Below are 24,039 nucleotides of genomic sequence, written 5' to 3'. Positions count from 1 at the left end.
ATTTCCATAGTCCAAAATAAATATAAAATAAATAACAAGTAATAATTGATTAGCAAAAAAAGCAAGAAATGTACATTAAAATGATGTATAACATAAAACCATTTATTTAAGAATGTATTCCAATATCAAATGGCAAATTTCAACAATGCAAAAACTGCAGTTGCTTTTGCACCAATGTCTATCAGGTGGTTAAGCCACTGCTCAGTGCATCATAAGCTCTTCAGTTAATGTCAGCTATTATTATTGCAAACAAAGGTAATATTTAAGAATAATTCAGCAAATAGAGACTGCTGAGATAATGCCTAAGGTACTTGTCTTTCTGGCTACCAATAGGCTTGTTTTGTTAGTGGCAGGAAAATGGCTGATTCTTATTCAGTTCTGAGCCTGATGAAATACAGGAAGAAATTCTAGTCCTGGCTAACTAGGAGTCTGGTAATTTTCCAGACATTTCAAAACTTTAATTAAACTAAATGGTGACATTCCCTTTTCTTCAGAGGCCAGATGGTATTACTAAAATGTCTGAAAAAAATTATAGTAATCAAGTAGAAAAAGTAAAGGTAAAATTTACCAGAAAACAAAAGAACTTTCATAATCACTTAAATGTGAGGGTCTTACTCTTTTTGTTTAATCAATGATTATATATTACATGCTATGTCTAGTAGTGACAGTGACATCAGAATTATAATAATAAAGAATTATAAATATAAAAATATTTTAACATGTACTTGAGGTTCAAGGATGAATCACTGATGTTGAAAATGCCAGAAAAAATTATGTCATTATGTCATCACCACTGTATATAACAGTATGTTACTAGATAGTTAAATGCTTTTCTCTTTTATATAATTGAAAGTAACCTTTTTCTGTGATTGAAGTAAAAAGGAAAAAAGTTAAAAACCCTGTTATAGATACTGGAAGTGAGTATAAATAAGTGAAGTGTAATACCCACGCTGTAAGATCACAGATCCTGAAGTCATGGGATGTGTTTAGGAAATACTCATGAGACATGAGTCCTGGTTCCAACTATTCCATTGATCAGCCGTGTGACTCTGAGCCTCAGTTTCCTCAGTCGTAGGAGTAGAGGGGCTAGCATGCTAGTTATTTTAGGAAGATAAAATAGAAACGCTATTCTTTTGCAAAGTTGTTTGCACTCTAGATGAGTCAACAAGATTAATACCAGGATCCATTCAAGAACCACGCTAGACAGTATTACTAAGCCCTAAATGGGTGGTACCAACTAGATGTGCTGCGGGAGTTTAGCAGAGGAAGTCAGTACGAGCTGAAGTAGGGAAGAGAGATGTTGTGGAGGGACAGTGAGGAGGAGTAGTGAGGAAGGGTGCTGATGTTTCAGGCTCAGTGACAAGGATATAGTACAAGAAGTTCCAGCCTCAAGTTTGAGGGATCCGGTTGAATCTTGCGGTAACCACCCAGGACTCAAGTCTCATGAGTATTTCCTAAACATATACCATGACTTAAGGATCTGGGACCTATGTCCTGGTTACCCTGTTGCCCTGTGGAGCCGATACATCCCTAGCTTTAGAGTAATTGGGAAAATTCAAACAATTTGCATCTCTTTTACTTTCTACACTGCCAGCATTTAGATGCCCAAGTACGTTCCCACTCATCTATCCACTTTCCATCCTGCAAAATTGTGTTGACATCTCTCATCCTCATCTGCTGTCATTTATACTCCTATTTTCTCTGTCATCTTTTGTTTCTTTATTTTTATTTTAGTGTGTTTCAGCAGAGAGTGGAAATAAATGCAAGTTTTAATTCACCATGTTTATCCCAAAGTGCACGTTACTATCATGAAAATTTTATTATTTTAGTGTTAGAAATCTCTCCAAATATTGCTAATTGCTTTTGGCATCTGTTAACAACAAGTGTATCTAAATATTTCTCCTTTCTAATTATATTTTATCTAGTTACTTTAATTGGAAGCAATGAGTTCTATAAACCTATATTCTAATATGTAAAATGTTATAAATTCAAACCATCAAATGGTGTCTATCAATTGGTATTTCAATGATTTGAAGAAGTCTTATTAAATGTCCTTAAACAGATTATGTTTGGGGCAATAACAATAATATAAGCAAGTGTGAAAAGTGCCAAGTAATTAATACAGAGAACAAGCAAATGTACAAAATTACCCAGGAAGGAGAAATGGCACATGTTGGAATAGTCAGATGAGGCCTGAAGAATACAAGGGAAGAATAGGCCATTTTAAGAAAGAAATTCATGAGTGAAGATATAAAAATAAAATATACCAGACATAATTTGTAATCAGTGACTAAACAAACATGATAAATGTATGGGAGGCATTGAAAGGTAAGACTGGAAATACAATTTTTTGGAAAGTGGAGGATCTTGAATAGTAGGTCATGGCTAGTGGAATGGAAAGTAAAGGACAGCTACAGGACACATTATGATAGAAGAGTCCATCAATTTGGGGATTTTAATTAAAATGTTGGTAAGAAAGGTTACCATCTATTACCATTCAAAGTTTAAAACTCAAATTGTACATTCTTTTAGACTCCATGCTAATTTTAAAAGATTTCTTATTTCATGGCAGTTCCCTGATCTATTCTCTTGTTATTTTTTGTCTTTTTTTTTTTCTGGAAATTTTTCTGGGCCTACTGGTATTGTTCTTGAAGGATATTAAACAGAACGTCATAAAATATTTCACCATAGTTTTAAGCTGGAGTAGAATAATATTTTTCTATTTGCCACAGTATGATATTTTCCTTGGCCTTTTCATGACAACATCACTGCAGTGACTCCAAGAGAATCCCTTTCTCTGAATTCTAACATTTTGTGAAATTACTTACAGGAATTTTCAATTAGTCTGAATAGATCTACCCTAATAGGATAAAAAATACTTTAAGTAAAAACCTTAGTTATTTTTTAGGATTTAATAAATGTAGGTAATTAGAAGTAAAACAAATATTTTACATGGCTTGTTGCATAAATAGGATGAAGACAAGAAAGGAAAATTTAGAGGCAACTTGGGAACATTTCTGAGCAATATATGCTATAGAATACATGATAACCTCATGAGAAATGTTTGAACATTTCGTGAGTTGGGATATTTATATGCGGATTTAACCAATAAGATAACGCACACAGGAAGTAATCTGGCATTGATAGGGAATAAACTAGTTGATTTAATTGGTCTTTTGCATCTGAAAATTCACTGATGACATAAAACTAGAACAGATGTTTTCTTTTTGAGTTTTGGGTGCTTTGGGTATTGTCATTTATGTGTAAGAGAAAGAGTCAGGACAGTTCTGTGGTAATGTTCTGGAAGCTCCACTTGCAGCAGGCCTTTTGCCAGGCCACCTTGTAAAATCTTGGCTTTTCTGTAATTATGTGCTTTCCTTTTTTGCTATGATAATTTTTCCTCATAATTCTATAATTTTAAAATAGAAATTAAATATATAAAATTCTTATGGCATCTCATTCTATGCACTAGGTAGGTTCTTGAAAATATATATAGATAAAATAAAACCAGGAACAGACAGGGGTTGGATACCTGAGAAGCATAGCAAAGATGCCAAAACCTAATTTATACAGAAAAGAAGTTTTTGTTGGTGGTGGGATGGGGAGTATTTTGACCAATGTTGAATCGTAACACAAAAATACAAATCTGGAAAGGAGCAAGAGCAAAGGTGAGAGTGCTAGGGAGAAAATTCAAGGTCAAGATTTGCAAGAGCTAAGGAAGTCTGGGAACTAGAATTTCTGTAGACATTTTTGTTTCCTTTTTTTTCTTTTCTTGTTCAAATGCTCTAGAAATACTTGTTAACTCAGCATAAATGACTAAAAGGCTTTACATTTGCTTATTCCTGTGATATTTTTCATCTGACAGTATGCTCTGGCATTGTCCAATTAATGGGAGGCTGCAGGGGGTGGGGGGGACGCAGATGAAAAGGAGAGAGGACCATAGATAAAAGAGGGAGGCTCAGAATAACATTTGATCTTTCTTTTCTTCACATTCTAGTTAGCAAATTCCATGTAAATTATTGTTGACTACTATGAAAGGAAAAGTAAATATATTTTATGAACTATGTTAAGATAATTTGCTTATCAAAGAGAAGCATCTGTGCTCCAGTTAACATTGATTTTTTAAAAAGGGTTATAAAACGTGATTTGAATCTTCAGTTTATTTATATATTTTTCTTGGGGAGAACTTTTTTTTAAAGGATATACACTGGGATGATTCGAAGGCGTTCTTGGCTTCTTTCAGAAAATGCTATCTACACGCCTTAAACTTGCAGCCATGCAATCAACTGTAGGAAGCCTAAGGAGTTCTGGATGCCTTTTCTGTTACCTGCCTGCTACCCTTATAAGCACAATAGACAGGATTTGGCCAACACTGATGAAGTGTTTACTATTGTTCAGCTCCAGGGCTTTTAACACAATGAGTCTGTAATTGTCCCTGTTCAGACTTTACATCCTGTTTTCATAACTGTACCCTTAATAATTGACCAGATTGCTTCTCAGGAAGACTTTTGAATGATTCATCATCTTAGAAGTTCTGCAGAAGGTTAATTATTTCAGAAAACATATTATTGCTGAGTAACCTAATTTAAATTGCTATGTGAGTGTTGCAAGAGTGTCTGTGGAGGAAGACATATATATAGATTTCTTAAATTTTGTTATGTGAAGTGAGAAAACATCTTAGCATTTGTAGCTTTTTCTATTTTTTGAGACGGAGTCTTGCTCTGTCGCCCAGGCTGAAGTGCAGTGGCACAATCTCGGCTCACTACAACCTCTGCCTCCCAGGTTCAAGTGATTCTCCTGCGTCAATCTTCCTAGTAGCTGAGATTACAGGTGCACGCCACCATGCCCAGCTAATTTTTGTATTTTTAGTAGAGACGGGGTTTTGCCATGTTGGCCAGGCTGGTCTTGATCTCCTGACCTTAGGTGATCCACCCACCTTGGCCTCCTAAAGTGCTGGGATTATAGGTGTGAGCCACCGCGCCTGGCCTCTGACTTTTTCTTGATCCCCTGATTTATCAGGGATAGCCCCTCTTCCAATTAGCATATGTTTAAGAACTTCGAGGAAAGCTGTAAGGAAAGCTGTATAGTGGGTTAGTATTTAGTGTCCGACCTGAGTTCAAATTCTAGTTTTTCTCTCCACTAGGAGTAGCTGTGTGATACAGGAAAAGATATTTAATTTATTTAAACCTCAGTAGCTTCATCTATAAACCTGAGAGAAATAGCACCTACTTCACAGGGTTGATGTAAATACTAAACAAGGTGCTGTATGAAAAATGCTTCCTATACTGTGTAACACTTAAGAAGCAGTAAGTGAGAGCTATTAAAAATATGAAGAGTATAAATGTCACTAAATGTGACACATGCAAGTCCATTATTGCTTGGATGTTTTCCCCCTCCAAAATAGAATAAAGCATTTTAAAATGTACATTATTTATAGCAGACTTAGTTATTCTTTTGAGAAATTATGTTTATCTTCCTCATAGATGCTAATTCCTTGCTAAAACATTCTTGATTCATTTGTTATTGCTGAGTACTTTTGTATTCCTGAGATAGAACAGGTGCTGATTGCTGACTTCATTGTGAAGATAGATAGAAGACCTCATTTATCTAACCGAGAAAGGACTAAAAATCTTTATGTTCATGCCAAAGGAAAAGTAATTAATGTGAAATTTCAATATCAGAAAAGAAAAATATTTGTTAAGACAAAATTAACCTCATGGGTCTACCACATGAGATTTTCCATCAGCCAAAGTGAATTAATGTGGAAGGGAATAGGAGACTAAAGCTTTCAACCTGAATAATGATATAAAATAATTACATAATTCTAAAATGGGTGGAATTTTTTGTGTAAAAGCCATTAATATAATACTATAATAAACTTTATTTTAAAATATTAATTTCAGAATGAAATTTTTAGAAAGAACTAATATAAAATTGATACTAATAGATTATTTTCTGTATGTTTGCAGATATAACTGTGATTGAGTAAATGCATGTAACATAATACAATCAGATTTAAATACTGTGTAAGATTAAGCACTTCCTGTGCTTTGGGAACTATTGTCTGACATTTCTGTTAACTCATGATTTAATGATTTAAATTAAAGTTGTCAAATCAATATTTGATATGTCATCTCAAAGAGCTTTAAGATCTTATAGAGAAAATTATTTCAGATAAAAGGAATTCACATGTGGTATGAAGTCGTACAGAATCACAATTCAGTTTGGGAAGTCCATGTGTCTTAACTGTGAGCCATAACAGGTCATGAGTTAAATTTGAAACTCTTTATTCATCACTTCTTTTTTTTTTTTTTTTTGGATTGGGGCTTTAGTCAGTCCATTCTGCCCACAAATAAGCTGTGATAAAATACAGTAGGTTTGTTCCAAAGTGCTCTGGCTTCCATTACAAAGAAACTTCTATTCTTTGTTGACTAGGGAAACCCAAAAGATACTCTAAAATTGGGAACTAATCATTGAGTGAACCAGAAAACAGGGTGCTAGCGTCAAGAAATATTCCTTTGGTTTATATTGTTAAAAGCTGGGGTGCTGTAGAAAGTTCACACACACATAAAAGTGTCCATTTGCTTACAAGTTCAATTTTTAAAAAAACAGCATTAATGTAGATTTCAAGATTCATTGGAAGAATTGGATATTCACTATCTGAAAGGAAACATCACACTGTGTTAATTTTTGTGTTACAAACCTAATGTTTTTTAAAAATCTTTCCTTAGTTTCTTAAGTATGGTTGGGTTCATAAAGGAAATTTACTTTCATATAACAAAGTCCCTATATTTTATCTGGAATGAGTGATGAAAATCTTTTTGCTTAGCTGTTCATGGTAAGGGCTATTTATACTGTGAGTTTTTAAATAAGCCCATGAGCTAATCTACTATATTTAAGGGTTTAGGCAAAATTTGAAATACACCCCCCAGGATATTAGAGCTCTCTTCACAGCACTTTGAGACCTAGCCTGTGAGTTCGGTGTGTTTGTTTGTAACATACCTGTTGGTAGAATTCTTTTGCTCAGAGACTGACAGAGAAACTGTAAAGCATTCCTCATGGGATGACTTGAATGTGCTTCTCATGGGACAAGTTAATATCTTAGCTGCTGCTTTGTCTTTTTTCCTTATTTTACCTCAAAATACTGTTTTAAGTTTTGATTTTGAAATTGATTCATTTTCTCCCAATTCTTTGTGCTCTTATTACTGTAAATGACATTAAAAGACCTGATTTTAAAATAGAGGCTATGGGAAAATAGAATTGCATATCACTAAAAATGACACCACCCTCCTCTTCCCTTTGCTTTTCCCTTTTCCTCTGTCCATTTTAAGCCCCCACCCTATGTGGGCTTTTTTTTTTTTTTTCCCCCACTGTGACATCCAACTGGCTCCTGGCAGGGTTTCAGGTTTGATATTTCTGATAAATAAATAAACTTTTTATTTTATCTTAGAACAGTTTTTATTTATTTTTATTTTATTTTAGAACAGTTTTTATTTATTTTTATTTTATTTCAGAACAGTTTTAGGTTCATAACATTATTACAAAGCTAATACGCATATGCCCTACACCCAGTTTCCTCTATAATTGACATCTCCATTAGGATAGTATAGTACGTTTGTTACAATCAATGAACCAATATTGATATATTATTATGGGGGCTATGTAACAGCAATATGAGTTAGCACTATTGATATTGACATTGATCATTTGGCTTGAGGGGTTTGTCAGGTTAAAATCTTACTTTCATTTTTTCTGAAGACCATCAAAGGGGTTTCCTGAAAATTTTAATGACATGTTAATTTGATTTTTCCTTATTGGTGATGTGGTAAAGCTGCTATAAGTTTCTAAGTATTTAGGCAAAAATAATTTTGATGGTGGTAAAGAACATCTTATCTTTTTTTTATGTATGTGTTGTAGGTGGGAATGAGATCTCGAAACCAAGGTGGTGAAAGTGCATCTGATGGGCATATCTCCTGTCCCAAGCCCTCCATCATCGGCAATGCTGGTGAAAAAAGTCTCTCAGAAGATGCAAAAAAGAAGAAGAAATCAAATAGGAAGGAGGATGATGTCATGGCCTCAGGAACTGTCAAACGACACCTAAAAACATCTGGAGAAAGTGAACGAAAAACTAAGAAATCCCTGGAGTTATCCAAAGAAGACCTCATCCAACTACTCAGTATAATGGAAGGGGAGTTGCAGGTAGAGTCAAACTTTCCCAACTGTTATTGTGTCTTTGGTTTCTAAGCTATAAAATAAGAGAATGTAAATCTGTTCCCCTCTCTGAGTAATGAACTTTATGGGGAAAGGAGAATGTTTCCCTTATTTCTAAATCCCTAGTGCCTGGCGCAAGTTTGCACTAAATAAATATTTGTTGAATGAATGCTAAATGAAAAAGTGCTGATTCCAACTTCAAACTTCTCTAGAAGCAGAAAATTTCTTCATTATATGATTTTGGTGGTGATTTAATACAGATCCTTTCAGTCAGTAGGTAATCAATTAGGTTATCTAATTTAGACATTGACTGTGACTGAAAAATGTAGAAATGCAGTGATTATTAAAATGGAGAGTTCAGGTCAATTGCTAATTTTGCTTTTTTCTAGGAGGTAGAGTGAAAGAGAGAAGGAGAGATAGAGGTAAATAAGGCTTTGTTGAAACCAGCCTTATTGCCCAGTCTTTTCTCTCTTTTTTTAACTTGCAGCCTCAATATTCTACAACATCATAGGAATTGAGATGCACACAAATAAGCAGAGCATTGCATTCATTAAGAAGAACCTAATAGTTTCCTAAGCATTTTCACATCCACTGTCTCGTATGATCACAATAAAAATGTGGGTATCATCTGTATTTTATAAATGAAGAATCTGAGGCCCAGAAGGATTGAAGGTTTGTCCGGATCTCATCTCAGGCTTCCTGATTCTTCGTCCTATGCTCTTTCCTCTGCCCACCCCCACCAATCTTATTTAGTTGCCATGAGCCATGTCCCTCCCTCCCATTAAGTCTATGTTTCTAGGGACCCAGGAGGCAGGCAGGAAGTCAGGATTCTTCTGAGTTTCTGAGCCCTGAACAATTATATTTCTGGAAGTAGAGGAACAATACTTTTTTTTTTTTTTTTTTTTCCTGGAGAAGATGACTTAAAGAGTGGAGCTACTGTTTTCATTTTTGTTTTTATTAGTTTCTTAGCTTGCATGAGCCTTTGAAGGAATACTATTAGGTTGGTGCAAAAATAATTACTTTAACAATTGCATGAAATAAAATCCTTGTTGGCTTATGGGTGCTGTTAGCTTTAGTGAGGTAATTGGCAACCTACTCTAAACTAGGGTGGGTCACTCTGTTCCTGTTATCATCTGTGTGTGCATACAGATAAGGAAATCCCTGGGGTAAAGAAAAACAAACAACATACAAAACTCAAGTTTAAACAAACAAACATAATTGAGCTTACCATTTACAGACTGAGAAAAATCACACTGGCATTTCACAGCAAAAGATAAAATTTTCTAGAGCAGCCACTGTTACTAAAAATAGCTTCACCACTCCCAGAAATGTGGTTAGTGTTTTTGTCTATTAACATTGGTTGTGTACAGAGGCAGAATTACTTTACCTTTTAAGCTGCCCCCAGCCGAAAGCTATTGACCTGAGTGAAAGGTACAATTTTTGCCTTAGAAACCTTTACAAAACTACATCATTAGCTCACTTTTCTCCATCCATAAAGGCTCTTGGGAAGCCCGTGGCTCTTGCAGACTCTAATTTCTGCGTAATGCTATTACATCATGGTGAACTCTGGAAAGTATTTAAGATTCATGTGGTTTTTATGTTTATAGTGGTGCTAGATAAGGTTTCAGATCCTAGATATGCAAAATATAAACTCACACTTCTGAAATATTAAAGAAATTAGTCAGACGGCTCCAAAGAAATGCATTTTGCTTTCCATTAATCTTTATAAATACAATATACCTACATTACACAATAGATATATTCTTGAGCAGCTATCAATAAATAAAAAGTGCAAGACATCATTTATGTGGGAGGCAGTGAAGACAAGGATAATGAAGGACCTGCTATTTTAAGGAATTCCCTGGTGAATTCATTTGCAAAGCAGATAATCTATTCCATATATATATGCACACACACATATACAAGTCCATATATATAAACATATGTCCTTGTAAATGCAGATTTAGCTATGTTAGATTTGTTTAAAATGAGAAAGCTCCTATATTTAGAACTATAGATATATATTCTTGTAGTAGTAGACACTTGTCTTCTAGTAGCATTGTCATACGGGAGGTGTTGTAGCTAAGAGTGGGAGGGAGTTAACATTAGCAAATGTGGGTGGACTGGTAAAAATGTAGAAGTTATCAGCCATCATACTGAATGGGCAAAAGCTGGAAGCATTCCCTTTGAAAATCGGCACAAGACAAGGATGCCCTCTCTCACCACTCCTATTCAAGATAGTATTGGAAGTTCTGGCCAGGGCAATCAGGCAAGAGAAAGAAATAAAGTGTATTCAAATAAGAAGAGAGGAAGTCAGATTATCTCTGTGTGCAGATAACATGATTTTATATTTAGAAAACCCCATCGCCTCAGCCCAAAAACTCCCTAACCTGATAAGCAACTTCAGCAAAGTCTCAGGATACAAAATCAATGTGCAAAAATCACAAGCATTTTGATACACCAATAATAGACATACAGAGAGTCAAATCACAAGCAAACTCCCATTCACAATTGCTACGAAGAGAATAAAATATCTAGAAATACAACTTACAAGGGATGTGAAGGACCTCTTCAAGGAGAACTACAAAACACTGCTCAAGGAAATAAGAGAGGACACAAACAAATGGAAAAACATTCCATGCTCATGGATAGGAAGAATCAATATCGTGAAAATGGCCACACTGCCCAAAGTAATTTATAGATTCAATGCTGTTCCCATCAAGCTACCACTGACTTTCTCCACAGAATTAGAAAAAACTACTCTAAATTCCATATGGAACCAAAAAAGAGCCTGCATAGCCAAGACAATCCTAAGCAAAAAGAACAAAGTTGGAGGCATCGTGCTACCTGACTTCAAACTATACTACAAGCCTACAGGAACCAAAACATCATGGTACCGGTACCAAAACAGATATCTAGACCAGTGAAACAGAAGAGAGGCCTCAGAAATAGCACCACACATCTACAACTATCTGATCTTTGACAAACCTGACAAAAACAAGCAATGGGGAAAGGATTTCCTTTTTAATAAATGGTGTTGGGAAAACAGGCTAGCCATATGCAGAAAACTGAAACTGGACCCCTTCCTTACACCTTATACAAAAATTAACTCAAGATGGATAAAAGATTTAAACATAAGACCTAAAACCATAAAAGCCCTAGAAGAAAACCTAGGCAATACCATTCAGGACATAGGCATGGGCAAAGACTTCTTGACTAAAACACCAAAAGCAATGGCAACAAAAGCCAAAATTGACAAATGGGATCTAATTAAACTGAAGAGCTTCTGCACAGCAAAAGAAACTATCATCAGCATGAACAGGCAACCTACAGAATGGAAGAAAATTTTTGCAATCTATCCATCTCACAAAGGGCTAATATCCAGAATCTACAAGGAACTTAAACAAGTTTACAAGAAAAAAACAACCCCATCAAAAAGTGGGCAAAAGATATGAACAGACATTTTTCAAAAGAAGATATTTATGTGGCCAACAAACATATGATAAATAGCTCATCATCACTGGTCATTTGACAAATGCAAATCGAAACCACAGTGAGATACCATCTCATGCTAGTTAGAATGGCGATCATTAAAATGCCAGGAAACAACAGATCCTGGAGAGGATGTAGAGAAATAGGAAAGCTCTTACACTGTTGGTGGGAGTGTAAATTAGTTCAACCAATGTGGAAGACAGTGTGGCGATTCCTCAAGGATCTAGAACCAGAAGTACCATTTGACCCAGCAATCCCATTACTGGGTATATACCCAAAGGATCATAAATCATTCTACTATAAAGACACATGCACACATATGTTTACTGCAGCACTATTCACAATAGCAAAAAATGGAATCAACAAAAATAGCAAACTTGGAACCAACCCAAATGCCATCAATGTTAGACTGGATAAAGAAAATGTGGCACATTTACACCATGGAATACTATGCAGCCATAAAAAAGAATGAGTTCATATCCTTTGCAGGGACATGGATGAAGCTGGAAACCATCATTCTCAGCAAACTAACACAGGAACAGACAACCGAACACCACATGTTCTCACTCATAAGTGAGAGTTGAACAATGAAAACATATGGGCACAGCGAGGGGAACATCACACACTGGGGCCTGTCAGAGGTTGCGGGGCAAGGGAATGGATAGCATTAGGAGAAATACCTAATGTAGATGAAGGGTTGATGAGTGCAGGAAGCCACCATGGCACATGTATACCTATGTAACAACCTGCATGTTCTGCAAATATATCCCAGAACTTAAAGTATAATAATAAAAAAAAAAATCTCAAAAAAAATGTGGAAGTTATGTGCTAGGTTTGCCAGACTAGAGATAAGAAAAAAAAAAAACTTTCTGAATGGCTGGTGCTGAGAGGAGAAGCAGGACTATGCCTTATGAGATAAGTTACTCTCAGCTTAGACCTATGTGTCATCTGGCTTGATATGTATGGAGCATTTAGTGAGTTGTCTCCCAGATCTCCAAAGACCACCTATTGCTCTCTCTTTATGGGGTGACTGTATATGAGTCAGATGCCCTTACTCTGGAGGTGGTGTTCTGAGGTTATAATTGCCTGATGGGTACTTCCTGCCTGCTACACAGACAAAATCAACTCACTGATACTGTGGTATTGCAGTAGAAAAATGGTTTAACACAAGGCTGGCCAAGTGGAAAGACTGGAGTTATTACTCAAGTCAGTCTCCCTGAGAATTCAGGGGCTAAGGCCTTATGGATAATTTGGTGGGCAAGGGGATAGGGAATAGGTGCTGCTGATTGGTTGGGGATGGTATTATAGGGGTGTGGAAAACAGTTCTTGTGAGCTGAGTCCATTTCTGGGTGGGGGCCATAGGACTGGTTGAGTCAGGAGTCATGGGTCCAGGTGGGGTCAGTCAGTTGCCAGAATGCAAAAATCTGAAAAACATCTCAAAACGCCAATCTTAAGTTCTACAGTAGTGGTGTTATCTATAGGAGCAATTGGAGAAGTCACAGATCTTGTGATCTCTGGCCACATGGTTCCTGAGCAGTAAGGCATTATAGAAACTATGCCTACATTTTAGCAGAATTCAGTCCCCTCCCATAATCCTAATTTCGTGGTTTTTCATTAGTTATAGGTCCCTGAGCAAGGAAGGGGTTAGTTTTAGGAGGGATTATTATCATCCTTGCGTCCAAGTTAAACTATAAACTAAATTCTTCCCATGGTTAGTTTGGCCTATACCCAGGAGTGAGTGAGGTCAGCCTGCTTGTGAGGCTAGAAGCAAGATAGAGTCAGCCATGCTAGAGTCCTCTCACTGTCATAATCTTTGCAAAGGAGGTTTCAAGGTTCTATAAAATATTAGAACTCTAAGGCGCCTTTGAAGTGTCTTATCTACCTCACCTCCTTTATATTACAGATGTGAAACTCACATATGAGTTTTGTGACTTGCCCAAGGTTGCACAGCAATGTAGAGTTCTAAATCCAAATTTCCTATCCTTCTGTTGAATGTCCTTCCCATTATATCACTTACATTCTATGGAGGTTCAAGGGAAGTTGGGCTCCAGGACCTTTCATATATTCTTGGCCTCCAGAATTTCTTTAAAGTAGACTCACATTGTAAACTCACAGGCTGAAGCTATTTTGTGAAAAGATGAAACTTTTTAGGTAAGAGAAATTTAAGGTTTTTTTTTACACCAGGGAGACAAAATGGGATCTGAGCCTCAAAGTTTGGTACAATCTAGATGATGAGTAAAATGGCAGCAGGCAGGGATGCCACAGGGCCATGTGAGCTGGGCACTGCACAATTCTGGGGGGGCTTCATATTCACTACTCTAAGGATGGTGTCTTCTGGAGTTGTGTAACAGTGCAGGCTTTGGGGGATCACATCTCCAGGTAGAAAGAAATAGGGTGACATACAAAGAAAATAGCTTATAGTTTTGGGAGATAGGATAAGATCAAGTCTGCCCATAGTAGGTATACCTTAAAAGTGACCTGGGGAAAAGGAGGAGATGGAGGTTCCTTCAGGCTTGTCATGCCAATTTTCTCCTTTACAGACTCCTTTTTGATCTCTCTCATTCTCTCCAACTCTATATCCAACATTTTGGACACTGTAGACAATTCTATGTGTTTTCTGGTACACCAGTGCCCTGCCACTTTTGATAACTGTTAAGTGATCTATGGAAAATTGTTGAGCCAATATTATAAACAACATGACCTTTATTGTAGGCCTTGGCTCTTTGCAAAATATGCACATTTGCTGTTTTGTTTGCCAGTCTAGGTATCCCATGAACTCCTGAAGTGCACCTTTAATGGATATGTATTAGAAATGGAGTTGCATCTACTAGAGATTTTGCATTTTAGGGAGTCTTGTCTAGAACCAGTAATGTGACCCTTGTCTTGAAGAGGGACATTTTTCAGACTTTTCAAGCCACACCTCTGCAGATGCAGCCTGTCATCTCAGCACAATGACTGGCCTGCATTGCCTGCATGAACTAGCTGGGATGGTTTCCATTATTATACCTCTGTCAGTGACTGCTTCCAATACCAATTACTTTCTAATAAATTGGAACATTCTTATTCTCTAGGTGAAAAACCAGTTACATATTTCCCAGTTTAAACTGAAAGTAATAAAATAGTACCCCGGCCCATCATTTGGGCACCATGATTAATTTCCCCTTGTATTAGTCCCAAAATAGCACTTTTAAAAAGTGAGTAAACTTGGCTGTACTAAGAATGACAGAAGTTTGAAAGAAATGGTACTCATATCAAAAAGCCATAACATAGAAGATCTGGCAAAAGGATATTTGTGCAGAATGATTCAAGAACAAGGGACAAATTAATTCTTTTTTCTTAATGCAAAAAAATAGCCATTTTATATAATAAATTCCCTTGATATTTTTACTTGGCTACATTTTAGCAAAAAACGATCTAAATTTGGTTTCATTCTTTTCCCTTTTGTTGTTATAGTTAGCTCCCTTCTGCCTGTGTATAAGGAGGCACAGAGTGCACCACTATTCCATTTGGCGCTGGTATTTTCCAGGCTAAGTCAGAGACAAAGTCATAGACACATTGACTCTTGACATTGAGAGTCAAGAATGACTCTGTCTTCATTCTGAATGAGTGACAGAAGAGGTGTTGTATACTTCAAAAATAATTTATAAGGCCAGGCGCGGTGGCTCACGCCTGTAATCCCAGCACTTTGGGAGGCTGAGGTGGGCGGATCACGAGGTCAGGAGATCGAGACCATCCTGGCTAACATGGTGAAACCCCGTCTCTACTAAAAATACAAAAAAATTAGCTGGGTGTGGTGGCAGGTGCCTGTAGTCCCAGCTACTTGGGAGGCTGAGGCAGGATAATGGCATGAACCCGGGAGGTGGAGCTTGCAGTGAGCTGAGATTGTGCCACTACACTCCAGCCTGGGCAACAGAGTGAGACTGTCTCAAAAAAAATAATAAAAAATTTATAAAATAGATAATTCGTCTGTGGATTGTTAGAAACTTCTTCTATTCTGTAACTTCTTAACTCATAAACACATTCTTTTGGGGTTCCCAGCCATTTTTAAAAATATTGCTCATTAGTTTCTCTTTTCCTCTTCATCCCCTACTATAGGTGAGCCTCCTATATGTGCTTCTTTCTTACCAAGAGAGTTCATTCATTCTTTGGGCTTTAATTAATAAATAATTAATTCAAAATGGATTGATCTTACAATATTTAAGAAACATTGCTGATGCCAGGTGTGGTGGCTCACACCTGTAATCCCAACACTTTGGGAGGCTGAGGCGGGTGGATCACGAAGTCAGGAGTTTGAGACCAGCCTGACCAACATGGTGAAACCCTGTCTCTACTAAAAATACAAAAATTAGCTGGATGTGGTGGTGTGCGCCTGTAATCCCAGCTACTCAGGAGGCTGAGGCAGGACAATCACTTCAACCTGGGAGGTGGAGGTTGCAGTGAGCCGAGGTTGCGCCACTACACTCCTGCCTGGGTGACAGAACAAGACTCCGTCTAAAAAAAACAAACAAAAAAAAGAAACATTGCTATTCGAGAGATTTGAGGAATGCAAAGACACATAATCATAATACTTGTATTTGATGGGCTCCTACTATGTGTCAAGTATGGTTTTAGGCACTAGATATTACAACAATCATGAAGAAAGAGCTCATGACTTAGGATAGATGAATAGATGAGAATATACAGGAATGAGTATTGTATTGGGTAATTGCAATATAAATTACAGGAATACAAAGGAGGGAAAGATTATGAAAATATGGGAGCTTCACTAAAAATTTGGACTTTGAAGAATTGGTGGGTTTTGGGCAGATAGAGATGAGCATAGGGGCCAACATGAGCAGAATCAGAGTGGGTGAGAAAGTCTGGGCCGTGTTCATTGGTGAATAGTCTGGCTTTAGTGAAGTAGTATTTTGTGGAGGTAAAACGACACCTCCATTTACAGACTACAAATAAGAGGTCCTCCTTTCCCACAAAATAGTCTGAAGGTGTGAGGATTCCAGGGGAGTAGAGCGATGTAGAAGTCAGGGGAGTAAAGGTGAAAGAGTATCAAGAAGAGAGGCTCAGTTAGTCAAATCAGCAGAAAGGCCTCGTCAGACAGGACTAAAGGGCATTCTTTGGGTTTGTTAATTTTAATTTCATTGGGAACATTTGTCAGAGCAGTTTTAGTGAGGTTAAGCCCATTTTCAGTGGGTTGAGAAGTTGTTAGATATGAGTTCTAAATTTCTTTTCAGAGAATCAGTATGTCAGTATGTTCAATTCTTTGCCTTCTACTTTTAAACTTAACTTCCTCGTAAAGCAAGCTTTTTCGATTATCTGCTCCACCCTGACTCATTCCGATTACCTACTCCACCCCGACTCATTCCGATTGTCTGCTCTGTCATAACCATTTTTCCCACCAACCACTCACCCCTGTCAGTCCTTTAAATTAGCCAATCAGAATTAGTTTAGCCTGTGCGGTCTAACCCTAGCCAATAGGGGAACGACACAGCAGCAGGGGCCACGTGCGTCAGAGATAAGAAGCCCTTCCCCTCCCTTGTCAAGTGCACTCACCATTGCTCTATCTGTAAGGGCACACCCTTCTATAGAAGTAACTTGCCTTGCTGAGAATTAAAAAGAAAATTTTATATTCGAGTGCTATTTCTTTTGCGGCACGGAAACTTTATTTATAACAAAGTGAAGGGAAGTTAAGTAAATAATTTAGAAAAACTTTATGTTTTTTTTTTCTTTTTTCTTTTTTGGTAATAATTAGATTTTCTGGGTTTTTTGTTTGTTTGTTGTTGTTGTCGTTGTTTTACATAGCCAGAGAAGCTAATTTTCCCCCTTCTTTAGCTTAGTGGAAATTAATTGTGTGCCACAGAGTAGGCCTTTAGGCCTACATTTGTTGGCTTCCTGATTTGAAATTACATGTTGCTTTTCTCTACTTTGAAGCTTTAAGTGAAACATGGGATTTTTAAAAAGTAAAAGACCAAAACAGTGTGACTTGAATGCCAAGTCCTATGGGGAAATGTGATAGAATCAAAAAGGTGTGGTAGTTGACTTTATTAGTGTTGACTCTGGGCCTCAGTTTACTCCCCATGTGTTCTAATGGGGACATTTCCTACGTTCTGGGGGTGTTGTCATTACTAAGCTTAGCCAGTATAGATGTTATTTGGAAAAGTTTGAATGAGAAAGGCATAGAAAGAAGACAGTAGCTAGAGGGAAACTCAGGTCAACTGAGGGAAAGACACTTTACTGTGTTTACAGGTTAAGAGGTTGCAGGACAAGAAAAAAGCAGAGTCAAGGATGTAGAAAAGAGAAAGAATTTTTGATGACAGCATCTTGGAGGATATAGGAAGTGGTGAATCAAAAGTATGATTTTGGGTTGAACTTGGTTTTGGTCTTGAAAAGGAAGGAGACCCTTCCTCTGTGATGGAAGGAGGGAAGATGAGTGGGGCTAACATTTGCAGCTGAGGGGCGGGCAGTTGAGGTAGATCCCCCTAAAGCCTCAGCTTTCTCATCAAGGAACAAAGTTATGGTCTGCTGAAAGTGAGTGGTGGTCCTGAGGATGATTATGTACATGCTGAATCGTTGCAGAGGGGAATGCTAAAGAAAGGTGATTATGTACAAATACAAACACTAATGGGTGAAATTTAGGATTCAGCAGGGACAGACCGTGCATTTGCAGTGGCAGCAGTCTGTTTAGAAGCCTGCGTGTAAAGGAGGATACATATTTTATAGCACTGGATCTAGGGTTGCAGTTTCCAAGTGGGTGCAGTGAAAGGATAGAATATGTTGGTGAGACAGTGCCCAGCAGGAAGAGATCTTGGGAGAAGTGGGCAGGCCAATGGCAGGACAGGCAAGAGAGGTCTGGAAAAACTGGAATTTGAGCTATTTGCATTTAGGGTTTCTGGTATGGCAGTGTTGTTTTGTTTTGTTTTGTTTTTGGGGACAATCTTGCTATATTGCTCAGGCCATGGGCAGTGGCAGTGGCACAATCAGCTCACTGCAGCCTCCAACTCCTGGGCTCAAGTGATCCCCCCACCTCAGCCTCTCAAGTGCCTAGGACTATAGATGCATGCTGTGTGGCACAGCTTTAACTATTGCAGGGTCTTGGGTGCGGTCCTGGGAGTGGAAGTGAAAGCAATTGGAATTAATGAGGTCCAGAAATGGTGAAGTTAGGACATTGGCTAAATCTCCCATTAAAAGTTGAAACCTCCTAGGATTATGGCAGGATTTGGAGTGGAGTGCAAGTCTGTGTCATCTAACAAATATGAGCATTGGGGACTAGAAGGTCAGTAGATAACTGGATAACTGCTGCCAAACTACTTTTTCTGAAGTATTTCTCTGATCATTTTATCTGTTGCTTAGGAATTTAGAAGAGGTCCCTACACCTTATCAGATAGAAGTCTAAATTGCTTAGACTGGTCTGAAAAATCTCCCTCTTAGCTATGAAATCTCATCTATAGAGCTACTTAACATGACCATTCCTATCTAATCAGGCAGTCTCTACATTTTTTCCCCATACTCACATACAATCTTAAAATACTTGCAAGACATAAATTGGGGCTCTCAAGGAAATTCAGGATATGTGTGTATTTTTGTCCTATCCCATACTTTCCTCCTGTACCAGTCAATATTTCTTTTTCTTTTTCTTTTTTCTTTTTTTTTTTTGTGGGACAGAGTCTTGCTTTGTTGCCCAGGCTGGAGCACAGTGACATGCACAGCTCACTGCAGCCTCAATCTCCTGAACTCAAGGGATCCTCTTGCCTCAGCCCCTTATGTAGCTGGGACTGTAGGCATGCACCACCACACTTGGCTAATTTTTTTGAATTTTTATGGAGATGGGGTCTCACTATGTTGCCCAGGCTGGTCTTGAACTCCTGAGTTCAAATAACCCTCCCATCTCAGCCTCCCAAAGTGCTAGGATTATAGGCATGAACAACTACACTTGGCCCTATTCAATATTTCTTTAGGGGCCACTGTAGGCTCACTTCCTCTGTGAAGCATTTCCTAATGACTTGCTCCCCAATGCTTATCTTTCTTCTGCCATGAAATCCTACATTGATCCTTCATGAAGTGAACCATAGCACTTAATACACCCACATTCCCTAAGTATTTTATGTACTTACACCTTGTTGCCCAAAAAAACTTCCTGACAGAAGCTGTGTCTTCTGCATCTTTCACGTGCCTCATTATATCTAGAAAAGGATTAGGCATATCATTGTTACTCTATTAGTAACTGGTGATTAATCTTGAAATGTTCTAATATTTATACACCCTATGAGACAGTCATAAGATTAATATTTTTAACATCTGCAAAACACTGAATTATACAGGAAAAGTATAAGTATCATAATATATAATGTTAATGAATTAACAGTAATGGTCATAAATATTTACAATGATATTACCATTACAATACTATGATTCTACTTTTCTGTCATTTTTAACAAGAGATGTCATAACTCCATTGGGAATGGTGATAATCAGTTCAGATGGAATTACTTGTGCAACCAAGAACAATAGGCTTATCCTTCAGGGGTACCATTTATCACTTTTTTCTTTAAAGATGGCTTTTCTTTTTCTAAATGAGTTCCATTTGTCACATGGGAAGGCCTCCAGTAGAGTCCCTGTGCTTCTGAAGAATGAGGCTTTTAGTTACTCTCTATGGCTTTTTAAATTGATGACTCACCTGCACTTAATATGCTCCATCTTTAGAATCTCAGGCTGAGGTCACCCTGAGCGAGGCTGCCCAGTGAAACCTCACACCATCAAAATGGTCAACGTGCTGAGAATGGCATGTCTTCGCTAAGTTTAGGAGGCAACAGAGAGACAGGTTGCTTTCTGATTAAAATCAGAACCAGATCTGATTCTTTGTTGAATACGATGCTTCAGAATCTCATGTGTCCAGTAGTATTGTTCATATTTTGGCAAAGAGCTTTGTTGTCTGATTTTCATTGTTTCAGGCAGAATACTTTTAGGACTCCTAATAGAATCAGAAAGTTGGCTTTCCTGCAGTGAGAATAATGTCCTCATTGGTGTTGTAGGGGAGAACTTTAGTTTTATTGAGAAATGTAAAAAAAGACATATTAATAAAGAAAATCTCTCATAAATCCTTTTATTATTTTACAGGAATCTGGCCATAGGAAAATACCACATAAGGGTAATATGTGAAAGATGGAGATTTCCCCCTAAATGGCTGCAGCCTACATTTTCCTCAGTGAAAATGGTCTCCATTTAGTAAACTAAATTATATATAAATATTACAACTTACCTGTACAAATATTTCCCAATTATTTGGGGATGTGCTCTTTTTACATGGAGCATTTTCAAGTAAAATTAGTTTGTACAGATAACTGGTATGAGAAATGTATGTTAAGTGGGGTAGGACTTGGGGCATGATGAATTTGTGATTCCAGAAGACTTCCAGGAGAGATATCATGTAGAACACTGCCAAATTTGAAGCTTGGGAGAGATAAGGTCTAGATCTGTGCTGTACAATAGGACTTTATTTGAAGAAGGAAATGTTCTATATATGCCTTGTCCTGTAGGGTAGCCATTAGACACATGTGGTTTGCAAACTCTTGAAATGTAGCTAATAAGACTGAGGAACTAAATTTTAAATTTTATTTAATGTTAATTAAATTTAAGTCGCCACTTGTGGCTCGTGGCTACTGTATTGACCAGATGGATATAGAAAAACAAACAAGGTACTAATCTGAAGAGACCATGGATGAAGCAAAGGGATAAGAGAATAGAACGAAAAATTAACACCAAGGAGATTCTCTTAGAAAATATCTATGGTTAAGGGTGGTAAGAGAGAAAAGAACTGGCCAAAGAAGAAAACAAGACATGGTTAAAGAGAAAGGTAGGCGATCAGAATGAAGATGTTTCATGGATGCAAGGGAAGGAGAGAATTTCAGGAAGACATAGTTCTCAATGCTGCTGCAAAGCTGGAGAATGAAAACTGACAATAGGCTATTTACTGAGCCGGCATTTAGAAGGTGTGTTTTCCAAGGAATGGTGAGGGTTGATACCAAACTACTGGTGTCCAGAAGTGCTTGGGTAAACTTCACTTTTGACAAGTTTGTGGATAGATGGCAGGGCTATATCTAAGGAAATAGTAGGGGTGGGGAAAGGCTTTTTGTTTTGTTCTGATTTTTTTTTTGAAAAAGGACACTTAAACGCTTTATAGATGTTAAGTACAAACTTCTTTCATAATTTCCAGTCCTATCCTTGCTGTCTTTGTCTTCCACAGATGCTTTGATGTAGAAGTATTTTACCTATAAGACTGAGATCTTCTCAACTTCTTTCCACAACAAAAATACTCTGTTCATTGCCTCAACTTTCTTTACTTCCCCTTTCACTAAAAGTAAAGTGTCTCTTTTTGTCAAAGCTACTTCTGTTGACTTGATCCTACTGCCTTCCCATACTAACATATCTCTTACCCTTCCCTCCCCCATCCCTGAATCTCCCATGGCCTTTAGCACCAGACTGTTGGGGGGCCTGGAAGCTTTCCAAATTAAGGGGGCTAGATTGATCAAAGCTCCTGCGGTTCTCTAGGCATGGAATTATTATCAGAAAGGTCCCTACCCTCTAGGGAATATAGACATGAAATATTTGGGTCACCTTTTTCTAACCTTCTCCTGACTGTATACATGCTCTTCTTTCCTCCCTCCATTCTATTCAGGTACCTATAGCCTCACTTATGTAAACTCATCTCCATCTTTTTCTAAATTGACTATTTTTAACAAGACTTGTACTTGTCCATGTTTGTCTTTTAAAGAACTATTTTAAGTTAACAACTTCTTGAGAATATACAGCGTCTATAAAGCACTTTGATAGGTGCTTTTTGAAAATTACTTTGTAGTTGCAATTGGCAAGTATAAACTGGGTTTTCTTTTTTAAATAAAGGGCATATTTCCAGTTCAATTTTTTTCTAAAGTATTCCATGTTAAATGCAAAGGGCTGGCTTTGGTGGAACCTTCAGCATAGCGACCAAGAGTGAGGCTGTTCCAAGGAAACAGGAAACAGGTCACGATGAACACTCTGGATTTGTTTTCTACCTGTCACAGTGCCTAACGCCTGCATCACTTTACCTATTTTTTCCACAGATGTGCCAGTATTAGTGGCAGAGCTGTCTCTCAGCCAGGAACCAGATGGGTTCCTGCTCTGAGAACACTGTCATCTTAATGTCCTGATTGCTGGGTGAAATGATAGGATGCCTGGAATTTCCTTTAAAAGGCTCCAACCCCTCCTTTTCAAAAAAAGCATATGAAGAGATAGATGGTGCATTATACTCTTCAGGTTACTTTGATGTATGTTTAAAACTTTTTCATAATACAAAGATTAAAAACAAATAACATATGAAATGACAAAAGAAAAATAATATCTGTGTTGCCCATGTGACCTTCTTGTGCTGCCTAATATATGCCAGGATTTTCATTATTTTATTTAATAATCACAGTAACCCTAAAAGGTTAGATGAGGTCTGAACGGAAGCCCAGAGGGTTTAAGTAAGGGTTAAGAGCACCTCCTTGTAAGGTGTACCATGCTCTTCTGACCCCAAACCCAGTGACCTTTTGTTTCAGCATGAATCTCCAAAATCTGTGGCATCACGTTGTTTTCACATTTTGTTTTTAAATAATTCCACTTTATGCTAAAGACTGAAAGCTAATGATTTTAAATCACAAAAAAACCAACAAATGTATATTAATGGCCTATTGTATGGTAGTAAAATAATGTGCTGCTATTGTCTTAGCAGTCCAAGTTGAGGAGCAAACTCACGGGAAAAGAGAACCCGATTCCACAGATAAGAAGAGGAAACATCAATTGTTTGCCAACAGGATTTATTTTTTCCATACAAAAGAGCACATTTTAAAATTCACAAAAACTTGGAATATCTTTTCTGGTCTCTAAGTTACAACTTGAACTGATGTTTGGTTTCCCTTCAAAGGTCTGCTTTATCTCCTCAAGTGCATCTTGCTCTTTTTCATGCTTCTTAGTGGGAGTTTAACAACCTGAACAATAGAAATCAATTGTAATAAAGTCAGTGGTGACACGGGCCAATGCCATTGTCAAACTGGTGATTGAAAAACATTGAAAAATAAAGTAAAATTCTATACTTTGAGGAGCCATTTTCATAGTTTGTTACTAGAGAAGTTTCTCTGAACATGGAGTGTACCAGAAAGCATGAGGAGGAAGTGCAGTGCTCTTGCCTTAGCTGTGAAATCGGTTGCTTCATTGTAACCACCATTTTTCATTGATGGCCCATCTTCTCTTCCTTTGGGAGAATAAGAAGGGGAAGATGCAGTCTGAGTGGTTAAAAAAAAGATAAATTTCACTTTAAGTTAGGAGCAT

General features: G+C 37.4%; 1 protein-coding gene, 1 long non-coding RNA gene and 1 other non-coding gene across 4 annotated transcripts in view; 2 read left to right on the top strand and 1 right to left on the bottom strand.

The window, feature by feature from the left end:
* Positions 1-24,039, top strand: part of FILIP1 (filamin A interacting protein 1) — a 200,101-nt gene that overhangs the window by 69,144 nt on the left and 106,918 nt on the right. For both annotated transcript variants that reach the window (XM_055113893.3, XM_003805810.7), the window contains exon 2: positions 7,918-8,199. In XM_055113893.3, the coding sequence (XP_054969868.2) occupies positions 7,924-8,199 (276 nt within the window). In that variant the 5' untranslated portion in view covers positions 7,918-7,923. The remainder of the gene's footprint in view (positions 1-7,917; positions 8,200-24,039) is intronic.
* The window catches only part of LOC134730603 (uncharacterized), a 74,112-nt gene that overhangs the window by 34,459 nt on the left and 15,614 nt on the right, over positions 1-24,039 (bottom strand). Inside the window, exons 3-4 of the long non-coding RNA XR_010112444.1 lie at positions 19,809-19,877; positions 7,699-7,775 (exon numbers count right to left, since the gene is read on the bottom strand). This is a non-coding gene — a long non-coding RNA (uncharacterized LOC134730603). The remainder of the gene's footprint in view (positions 1-7,698; positions 7,776-19,808; positions 19,878-24,039) is intronic.
* Positions 23,795-24,002, top strand: LOC112440140 (small nucleolar RNA U3). The gene has a single exon (XR_004672314.1). It is a non-coding gene; the product is annotated as a small nucleolar RNA U3 (small nucleolar RNA).

This window comes from Pan paniscus, chromosome 5, assembly GCF_029289425.2.
Source record: "Pan paniscus chromosome 5, NHGRI_mPanPan1-v2.0_pri, whole genome shotgun sequence".
In the NCBI taxonomy this organism is placed as follows: domain Eukaryota; kingdom Metazoa; phylum Chordata; class Mammalia; order Primates; family Hominidae; genus Pan; species Pan paniscus.
This window is presented reverse-complemented; position numbering and strand designations above follow the sequence as displayed.